We start from the raw sequence: 11,336 nt of genomic DNA on the forward strand, positions 1-11,336 counted from the left end.
AAAAAAAAAAAAAAAATGTTCTAAATTTTGGGACAATATAGTCTGATAAAGAAACATTTATATACATGTTTAAACCAGAATGATTTGACATTTAAATATGACTTCCTTACAAATTTTAAATTGCTTTCATTCTTCAAAAACTACAGAAAGGTTTAAAAAAATCTTTAAATTATCAAATTTCTCCAGAATATAGTTGCTATGGAATTAAAAAATGCATCGGCTTAAAGTGAATGAGGATGTAGATGCTGCATACTGATATTAAAGATGATCTAAAGCAGTGATGAGACTGACAGGCAGCCAACCAGCACGGCCAAGCAGAGTGCTGATGGAAATGAGAGGAAACGGACTACCTGGAAATATCTCCTCTTTCATGTCTAGGAAGGCAGTTAATGTGAAGAACCCTTCAACAAACAGCAGTTAGGAGAAACGTCTCTAACCCAAGAACCAAGCAGCAAACAGCAGAGGACAACAGCTGAAGACACAATAACTCCTCTAGAAAAAAGGTTCACTCTTTGAGATGTTTTATGGCTAAAAGGTGCTGCAGAAATAAACCTGTCTTACGCTACATTACCTGAGTTTAAGGCTTTAAAACAAGATATAAAGTAGGCTCTATATGTGTGCTTAAAAAAGGTTTTAGCCAACGACTGGCATTTAACGAGAGCTGGAATTAATTGATAAAAACTATAAAAAAAAAAAAATAATATTCTCTGCACAAAAACAGGTACATCGAATTCAGTTGAATTTTTTTTTCAAAACAGAGAAAAGTAAAAAAATATTTATACTCAAATTATTTATATCTAAAGAAGGATTAGATATAAGGATTTTTAAGTTTTTTTCCTCATTGGAATCAAGTATCGTTTAAAATATAACACAACGTAAAACAAGGATTTATTCATAAATGAGGAATGTCGAGCATCTTGTGACCCTATGCTTAGGGATTGATTTAACAAATAAGGAAATATTAAGCGTTTTAGCATCACATTATTATCAGTATACCTGAGTCAAAGTGGACTCTGGTTGCTGATTGGTGGAGCTGGTCGTCCGTCATCGGCAGGTCAGAGCTCAAAGCTTTCTTTATGAAACGGGTTGTGGTATGATGACTTCATTCTCATAATATTACAACTTTCTTCTTGTAATTTTATGACTTTAATATATAAGTATTACGACTTTATTCTTGAAATAAAAAAAAAAATCTCTAGCCTGGCCCTCCGTCGTATCGCTGTATGTTTCCTCTGGTATTTATTAGTTCATCATTGGTGATGAGTTCAGAGGCCCTCTTTACCATCACCCTCATCTCCAGCCCATCCGAACCATTCATATCAGCTCTAGTCGTTACAAACATGTCGGTCAAACTGAATTTCAGCCTAATTGTGTCAGAGGTGACAAATACGGGGTTTAACTATAAAACTAGAAGAATATTGAAATTGAAGCTTTTCTACAAATGTTAAGTAAAGGTCCAGTTTTAATTCTGCTATTACTTTTAGGACTAAAATGTTAACCTCTCTTTGTTAATAGGTACAGTTCTTTTTCTTTTCTTGCATATTGAGCATTGATTTATCTATTTTTTGTCATTCATATCAGGGTTTTTATGAAATGAAAGTCGTATTTTAAATGTTTCAAATACAATAAACACACTTAAGCTTCCTGTAGCTTTCTATGATTTTCCTTCACCTGGATTAAAATAAATTTGACTAATAATTCTGCATTTGTTTCATCACAAATATCAAATGACTTGTAACAAGAGTCAATAAAAATAGGAATAAACAATCACATTAAATCCACATTACTCAATACCTGAAAGCACAGAATACTGCAAAAACTGAAATATAAGTCATTTCCTCTTGATTTAAACAGGTAACTAAAACAATTTACCAGTTGAATAAAATGATTTCTATTTAAAATGAGAAAAAAAGACATGATTTTGTTTAAAGTTTTTCTATTATCTTAACCAAATGTTTCAAAATGTCTGACTGAGTGAAAGAAGTCCAGCCTGCTGTTCAGGTTCACTGTTTCAGCACTCCATTTAATGCAGATTAGAACACCCTGCAGATAAACCTTCAGGTTTGGCTCAGAGGAGAAAAGCTACACAGAATAAAATGCTGATCATATTTGATTTATACAGCCATGTTATAAAATAAAATCACAGTTTATGTGTAGATTATTTGCAGGGAAACTGAACCAACTGAAAGGGAGGCAAACAGAAGCAGCTGACCCACCTAAAGAGCAGTCTGGTCCCGTCCAGTTCTGGTCACATGCACACGTCCCGGTCTCTGCATTGTAGGTCCCATGGCCTGAGCACTGGTCCGGACACAAGGCCTTAGCGATCTCACAGCTGGCGCCACCCCATCCTGGCTGGCAGTGACATTCCCCGTGGATACACACTCCATGGGCCGAACAACTGGGGTCTATACAGTCCACTGGAGACAGATGGGGAGGAGGGATGGCTGATTTAACATTTGATTCTGTTTTATTTCTCCTTTAATAAACCAGCAAAAAATAGAATTCCCTTTGAAACAAGAAAACAGTGAAAATCTCTTCTGGTCGTCAGCATGAGATGCTGCATGCTTTACATCATTTATAATGTCTGCTGATGGACATATTACATGGTGTTTGAAAATAAAATCAGCCACTTCTAATAATCTACCAGATAGATTGTTTAATCTGGACATCAGGACAGAGACTGTAAGGGGGATTAGGCCAAAGGAGATGGAGTGGATCATTCAGTTTTAATTTGGTTTGACTCTGGAGATCCCACTGTGGAACAGATTCTGCACTCCTGAATATAATCCACATGTTTTATAAAAGCTGAATTATTAACCTAAAATCTGCAGTCTAGCGAACATTATTTTTGTATTTTTTAAACAAGTTTTTAAGAGTTATAAACGTTTTTATTCCTTTTTAAATTTGTATTGTTCACTGAAAAAGTCCTATTTGTGTTTTAGGGAGAATTTTAAGATCTGTTCAGGGACAACAGATGAAAAATAAGCTTTTGGATAACTCTGGTGGATTTGCAGGAATGCTTATTAATGTACACTGTCCCTGTCAAATAAATTAATAACAATAATGGCCTTTTTGAATCGCACAGCAATGGAAACCTTAACAGGAAGGCTGTGAGAAACATTCAGGAAGTTTTAAAGTGCGTTAGGATCACTGTTGCAGTCTTTAAGCTGCAGTTCTTAAGAGCAGGAAAATAATGTCAGAAAAGATTAAAAAAGGAGACAGTAGGAAACAGACTGCATATCGACTTGAATCAGCACAGTGACCCCCAGAGTGACAACCTGGCTGTGTAGCTCAGCGGCCGATGTGACGTACTAATGAAGTGCGGGTGTCAAAGGCCGGCAGCCTGCCCATGTTGTTGCATTTATTTATGCACAGACTCGATAAAACTGGAATAGAAGCAAATGTTTAATCGCTGCCGTCAGACACAGGGTCCGTTTTAAACCAAACTCACCTCATCCCTCAAAAAAAAAAAGGCCTTAAAAGATGTAGAAGGTTTCATAGGTGAAAATGAAGAACTCATTGTTGAACCTTATAATTGCATCAGAGATCTGATTGTTCCTAACAAAGTTCTTAACAGAGCACTTCACTCTCAATCTGCAGGTTTACTAGTGGTTCCTAGAATTTCTAAAAGTAGAATGGGAGGCAGATCTTTTAGTTATCAGGCTCCTCTCCTGTGGAACCAACTACCAGTTTTAGTCCGTGAGGCAGACACCCTGTCTACTTTTAAGGCTAGGCTTAAAACTTTCCTTTTTGATAAAGCTTATAGTTAGAGTGGCTCAGGTTATCCTGAGCTATCTCTATAGTTATGCTGCTATAGGCTTAGACTGCTGGAGGACATAGGGACCCCTATTTCATCATTCTGCTTCATTCTCTCTCTATTCTCCCACTCTGCAGAATCTGTTAGTTCAATCTCTAACGTTCTGCTCTCTCAGCTTTTTCTCATAGTAGCTTCATCTGGTCTGTTCCTGTTTGGCTGTGACTCCATCCTGGAGAGAAATATCAGCTGTGCTGCTGCCATCAACACCTTTGTTTCTAGATGTTGGAGATCGGCCTGTTTTCCAGTGTAGTCCTGTTTCTCTGACTGTGACTAACTGGATGTGCTCTCTTCATCCTCTGACATGGGAGCTGGCTCGGAGCTCGTCTGCCTGGCTGTGTGTTTCATGGACGGGGCCGTCTTTTACAGTTGCTTTTTCTATGTCTGCTTCTGTCTCCTTGAACCCCAGTCAGCCTCAGCAGATGGCCGCTCACACTGAGCCTGGTTCTGCTGGAGGTTTCTTCCTGTTAAAAGGGAGTTTTTCCTCTCCACTGTCACTACAAGCATGCTTAGTGTGAGGGATTGCTGAAGAGTCAATGAGATGATGCAGTCAACTGGTTTTCCTTAGATAGAAAACTTTGAGTCAATCTGACTGGATGATCTGATGAACTGTAAAGGGCCTTGGGATGACATGTGTTGTGAATTGGCGCTATAGAAATAAACTGAATTGAATCGTTCTTCCTGCATTAAAGATGTGGAGCTAAAGTCGAGGCGTTTTGTCGTCTGTCTGTGAACCCGTGTAGCGCGCTGTGTGTGCTCTGAATCACTAATTGGTATCAAGCGCCTGCTGTAATGTACACCTTGTAGCTTGTCTGAGCGCTCACTGCAGCGTAACCGCTGATGTGTAAGTGTATGTCAGATTAGAGGAAATTAATTTGCACTAGATTTGCATTATCATTTTAATAAGCTACTTTTCAGCAGGGCTGGTTCAGGCAGGTGTGCATAGGTCACTCAGATTATTAGCTTTAAATCTACCCGCTTATGCATTTAGCCACTGGGTGGTCACACTCATGTAGGGAGAAAAGGTGAAAACTAACACGGGATTAATTACTTTAACAACACACTCCCCCCCACCCCACCCCGACCCCGACATTGGAGAGCAAGATGGGATAAATGTGGATATGCAGATAAAAAATGCAAGAAAGTTTAATAGCATAAATTGTTGTGGTATAGTTATAGACGTGATGAAAGAAATAGAGAAGCCTATTTTATTTATTACCACAGCAGGAAAATGCAGCTTAGATACAACGAAGCCCAAGAAAAATAAAATGATGATAAAATACATTAAAATAAAATCAGATCTAAGAACTGAGTTTATGTATCGTTTGCAGCTATCAACAGGAAAACCCATAAAGCAAAATGCTTAACAGCTAAGAGTTTGCAGCTGCTGCGCACATTCTGATTAGAAGCCTAATAATCTGTGGCAACAAGCTCTAATGTTCTCTCGGTTCTAGTCATCAGGCAACGGAACCATTTGGCTGAGATCAGTCGGCAGGAAAGTTGCTTAATGATTGTAATTGCTCTGGTCCTGCAGCGCTGGAGGAAAACGTCCTGCAGGGACGGCAGGGCTGCTCTGCTGCAGCGCTCGGCTACTTTGGTCTGTCTCCACACGGCTTTCTGATCATAAACTGAAGCAGAGTTGTGCAGAAGGTGTGAGGATTGGAGCGAAGGCCTTAGATGTTCTCTGCTGACAGCAGAGGGATGGTATTTGTGGATGAGGTGAGGTCGTCTGAAAGAGGGGGAGGGGTTAATAGTTCCAGTGTTTGGAGCAGGATGTCTGTCCAAATCGCTCCTGCAGTCGTGATCGGAGGGACGTCTAATGACTTGGAGGCTGTTATCTCTTGACAATTTAGTTCAAGAAGTATTCATACTCTATTGAGCAGTTTTCCATCTTCCACTCATGAAATCAGTGAGTTTTATAAATATAGAGCAATACATAATCATAGATTACTATCTGAAACCTACAAAGTGTAGCAGACCGTCTAAATGCCGTCTCATAACAGTGGGGGGATGGGCCCTGTGGACTGGGCTCCTCTGGAAGGTGAACCTCTGCCTCAGTCTCTTCCAGACTCTAACATTTGTTCTTAGACTAATGGACTGGATTATCTCCCATCAACTCTAACTAATGCCCCAGCATCATACCACCACCACCTTGTTTCAAAGCAGGGTTGTTTTTCTCTTGGAGGAAATGGTTAATTTTCAATCCCACTTTTTTATTTTTTTGTTCTGCAATTCTTGGCTGTGAGGCAGGAAATAAGAAATCCTCTGAGAGTATCCAGTTCTCCTGCCACCAGATAGAAGCTACTCCATTCCTTCCTTTGCTAGAAAAACATGTATCAGTAGAGTTTTAGCAGCACACTAGTGGGCTGGGAACACTTGAAGACAAGCGGTTTACACAGCAGGGGGTCTCAAACCAAACCTGTGTTCAGGCATTAGCGATGTAAGCTAGCCACCCATTCATCCTAAAAGAACAGCTGATCTCAGCAGCATGTTCACTTCCAGGTCCCTTTGATTGGCAAAGAGTCTAACCAATGCTGACCTGGAAAAACGATCTACAAATAAGTAAACATTTCTTAAATTAAGTGTATTTACCCTTAATTTCAGTAGGTAAATACGATTATTTAACAATGGAATGAGTATTTTTACTCTTAAAATAAGATAATTAGATAATATGTCCTTGAAATAAAACAATATAATTGTGTTTTCTTATTTTAAATGTAAATTGTCTTATTCCATTGGCAAAATGTCTCTTTTACCTCCTCATTTCAAAATTTATCTAGATTTCCATTTTTTTCAGTGTGTCTTCTCCATGTTGATCTAATCCTTTAACCCTGACTTTTAAGGTGAGCTAAGAATAACCAGACTGAGCTCTTCTGATAAGTTTTAAAAAAGGTTTTGCAAGGATTGTAAAAAAGCCCCTCCCCCTTAATAATGTCCAACATCTCAGGAGAGTCTATTGACTTTCAAATTATTTCTTTGTCATGTTTAAATTGTCAACTTGGAGGGTGTGGTTGTTTGAGGACCCAAATGCAGAGATGAGTTCTTGTAGGTTTCATGGAGAAAAACTGAGGCAAACATCCAAAAAGCACAAAAATACTGAGAACCAAAAACCAGCAGACTCACTTAGGGGGCCAGAGACTAGAAAGCAACAAAACAACAACGAGGAACCAGCAGTGAGTGACTGCAGAGTTGGTTTATGTAAGGACAAAAACAAAGGATGGACTGTGCTGAATAAGGAGCAGGTGGAACTAACTAGAAGGAAGCCAAGCAGCAGAGAGTAACTTAAGACTGCTTGAATATAATGGAAAATAAACCAAAGATCAGAAAAACAGAATAACTGAAAACTAAAATCTCAGAGTCCCCAAAAGGGGAGAACCGTGACATTAATATGCTAAAGGTTACAATGATCCGACCTGGGAAAAGTCCAGTCGTTTGGTTTTTTCACTGCTGGAACAGAACGAGGTTATAAGAGGAGCTTCAAAATGCCATAAGAGGAAACAGGAGCCATTTCTAATAAGGTTTAACATGTCATGAGGCAAAATAGGACTTTGAAGATGACCTTTTTTATTCTTTAAACCTTTTTTTAAAGGTCGCTACAGACTCCACCAGAAGTGAGAATTTTGTGCTTGTTCCCACAGCTGTAAAAACCAAAATGATGTCATTTTGTTCTCACTGCCCTGTCATTGGACGTCATCCTGCTTGTTCCCGACACACGGGAAGAACTCCTTACCTACAGCCTTCTGAGAACAAAAGTGTGACTAGATTTAGATTGATTCTGTTATCGTTCTATGTAAAGTAAAAGCAGTTTGCTCTCCTCCTTCATTGACCTGATAAATGTCTCCTCTGTCGTGGCTCTGCTAGCCTTCCTTTTGTTCTTGTCACCATGAGAACAAGAACAAAATCCTGGATTCTTGCAGAGAACGTAACAAACATTAAGGATGTTTGGTTGCAGCTAGCATCAATAAAGGCCTCTTCAGTCATTGAAAATCTGCTTGTGTCTTCATAGACATCGTAGTTTTATCCTCCTGCTCAGTGCAGGTGAAATTGATTTGTTTTTCTACATGAAGTTTGCCTCATTTGCTCATTCCAACGGGTCTAAAATGTTCAAAGCCCTTTGGTTTGTCATCAGAGCGTCACGTCATTGAGCTGGAGGGTCATTCTAAGTGTTTTAAGATTTAATTTAGGAGCTTAAAGCAGCAACTAAAGGGCTGGTTATCCTCCTGCAGCAGTGTGTCGCAGTTAGCTTGTCACAGGTATGATGCAGACACGTTTGATTTATGCCCAATATTGAAGCATAGTCTGCGTTATGTTATTCCATGCCACAACACAAGACGGAAAATCAGGAACTAGCTAGGATTGTGGGTGGGGTGGGTGGTGTGTTTCTCTTCTGGTTACGGAGTTCATTCAACAACAATGGCGTTATCTCCCTCCATGAATTGCTTGAATATGTGCTGTCCTTGTGGTGTGGAGAACGAATCATACAGATGTGGGTACTTCCTCACTTTTTTGTGAACCTCGCTCTTCAAGCTGGTCCATCTTCACAAGTCGTTTTCCACAATGGCGATTATACAAACAAAACAAGCGGGTAAGGTACCAAACAGGAAATACGCATAGTATAGTGCAGATGTAGATTTGACCAATCAGAGGCCTCCTGTCTCTTCTCCATGCAATGCTATGTGTCTGCGTTCACATACAATTGTGCACCAGATATTCTGCCAGTGGTGGCTGGCCAATAGAGGGTGCTAGGGCACTGCCCCACCCACCCAAAGATCCTTATAATGATTCTAAATGTATTATGTTGTTTTTTTTAAATGTGCAAAATATATATTTAATCTTTAATGACTAGTAAAGCATCATTACATTTTTCATCGGATTGGTGACGTATTTCCGCCGTAGGGCGCAAAAATCTTTGACCATTGACTCTCGTTAAAAGTTGTCCATGTGCAGTAGCTCCTCTGCAATACAGAGGTATGGGACGGCCGAGGGCTTAGCTAAGATTCGACCTGAGGTGACAGGAAGTGTATTTTTGCTCATTGGAGCATTGGAGAGAGATAGATAGAGAGAGAGATAGATAGAGAGAGAGAGAGAGAGAGAGAGAGAGAGAGAGAGAGAGAGAGAGAGAGAGAGAGAGAGAGAGAGAGAGAGAGAGAGAGAGAGAGAGAGAGAGAGAGAAAGAGAGAGACATCCATCTCCAGGACCTGGTTCAGCTCCAAGGCTTGGCTAACTGCATGCAGCGAGGCTAAGGCTTTATCCTGCTTTCCCTGCCTCCTTTTTTAAATTTCAGGATCTGAGCCAGCATGGATAAAGACAGATAGGACTGATTTAAAGCACTTTTTAAGAAGAATTAACATCTGGGATTCACATGGAAAATAATAGAATATAGTCTATTTTTTCTACATGTTTCTCAATCTGCATAGTTGCTCTTAAATAAACATATTCTCAGAAAATAAATAGTTTCTATATATAAAAAAATACAAAGCTGACTAATAGCTTCTCCATTATTAAACTAGTAATTTTTTTTCATAGGTTAGTGCCACAATATTGGACCATGCAAAACACAGATTTACCTTCACAAAGCATCAGAGGCAAGATTTATGTACAAAAAGGAAACCTGTACATAAAATAATGTTTTGTTTTATAATGTTTTTTGTTGTTGGGATTCATATAAATATACTGGTGTGAACGTTTGATTGGTTTTTGGCATATGTCTATATTGAATTTATAGCGCCCCCTGTAAAGAAAAAAACTCCCCCAGCTGCCACTGGTGTCTGCAGAAGGAGGGGGGTTTTATATCTGTGCTAATTGCAACAAACATGCAGACGACCTGGTTTCTGAGCATCAATCAGGCTTTAATCTAAAGCATCCAAATGAACATTTTCCAGCAGTTTGTCATCATCAGTGTTTTCTCTATAGTCCATTTTAATGGTGAAACTAAGGTACAGATATCTAAGTTCCAGTAGTTCCTTATTAGCTTCTGAAATCTTCTTACCTTCATCACAATTATCTCCTTTATACCCCGTGTTGCAGATGCATGCTCCCATCATACAGATGCCATGTCCTCCACAGTTGATGTCGATGCACTGGTTGGACGGCACGTCGCACTCGGTGCCTTTCCAGCCGCTGTAGCACTGGCAGCGGCCGCGGGAGTAGTGGCCGTTCCCGCTGCACAGCACCGGGCAGGCGGCTGAGTCAGACACACAGAGACAGACAGCAGTCAAGTCAGGCTGTAAATCACCCTAACCTGAGCCATTTTTCTAAAAGCTACAAAATCTGCAATTAGTCCGAGCTGAATTATTTATGATTTAAACGGAATAAACAGCTCCTGGCGCCCTGAGCGGCAGTTATCTGAATATTTATAGTTAGCGTCTTTATTGTGTGAGTGAAATAACTCTATTATTCCTCTGAGATGTGAACAGCTTGCTTACTTGGTTGATGAATCGGGGGTAAAAACAAGGCCAGAAAACACCAGTGCCAAACAATGCTCGACACACCAATTAGTTTCTATTATAATCCCCCACACATCAGCCACAGACACTTTCTGACACTGTCCTATTTTCAAGCACTGTTGCACCTAAAAAAAAAAAAAGAAGCAATTTTTATTCCTGGTCTCTCCTTCCTGTGACAGCTTCCTTGCACTTTTATATCACTGCTGTCTTCTAAAAAAACAACATGTGGGGATATTATTGTTCTGGTTCTACATACAAAACAGGTTTGCAGTCTTATGATACAGTAGTTTTTTTTGAGGGGGGGGGCAGAGATACTGCATATGTGGTTCCATTTGGCTCTGGGTTTAAGACGTGAACAGGTGCGTCTAAAATGACGTGCAGCGAGCCAAAGTCGAGGAACATGAGGAACAGTGAAAACGGAGCGGCGAGTGTACGGAGCGGCGAGGGGAGCCTCTGTGGTGCTCAGGTCACGTCCTCTGCCGGGATAACAATCTAGGAACAATAACTGCTTCTCTGTGGGTGGCTGAGTGTTTTTCTACGAGCATTTACCTCGAGAGCAGTCAGGCCCCAGAAATCCTGGGAAACAGTGGCAGATTCCTGAGAGACAATCACCGTTTCCGTGACAATTCTGAGGACACTCCATAATTGACTCTGATTAGGTGAATATGAGAAAGAGAGAGAGAGAATTAATTAGGTAGATTGAAAATGAAACTGAATATTTGCAGAAATAAGCGGCGCAGAGTGAGGCTGCGTGGAGCGCGGTGAGAGAGCAGTCCTCTGTGGTTGCTGTTGTTACAGCCAGTCGGCCCCATCAACACATTTAAAAATCCAATTATCCTGCCGTCTCACTGGCTCTCTTTCTTCTTACAGCGTAGAGCAACTGTCCATGGACCAAGCATGTAAATGTCTGTGTGGCACATATGTAAATAATAATAGAGCACAAACAATCTGCACAATGCAAAAAAAATGAAATCTAAATAAGTGCATTTATCTTGAATGGAGGAGCTACGTGAGACACTTTGCCAATGGAACACAAAAATTTAAGTTTAAAATAGGAGAAAACAATTGCATTGTCT

General features: G+C 40.0%; 1 protein-coding gene across 10 annotated transcripts in view; it reads right to left on the reverse strand.

The window, feature by feature from the left end:
• The window catches only part of LOC107088586 (teneurin-3), a 471,923-nt gene that overhangs the window by 142,454 nt on the left and 318,133 nt on the right, over positions 1 to 11,336 (reverse strand). For all 10 annotated transcript variants that reach the window (XM_015380867.1, XM_015380866.1, XM_015380861.1 and 7 more), the window contains 3 exons: positions 10,810 to 10,911; positions 9,804 to 9,998; positions 2,217 to 2,417 (listed from right to left, as the gene is read on the reverse strand). In XM_015380867.1, the coding sequence (XP_015236353.1) occupies positions 2,217 to 2,417; positions 9,804 to 9,998; positions 10,810 to 10,911 (498 nt within the window). The remainder of the gene's footprint in view (positions 1 to 2,216; positions 2,418 to 9,803; positions 9,999 to 10,809; positions 10,912 to 11,336) is intronic.

The sequence above is a fragment of the Cyprinodon variegatus genome, unplaced genomic scaffold (genome assembly GCF_000732505.1).
Source record: "Cyprinodon variegatus isolate N-32 unplaced genomic scaffold, C_variegatus-1.0 Scaffold223, whole genome shotgun sequence".
NCBI classification, from domain to species: Eukaryota; Metazoa; Chordata; class Actinopteri; order Cyprinodontiformes; family Cyprinodontidae; genus Cyprinodon; species Cyprinodon variegatus.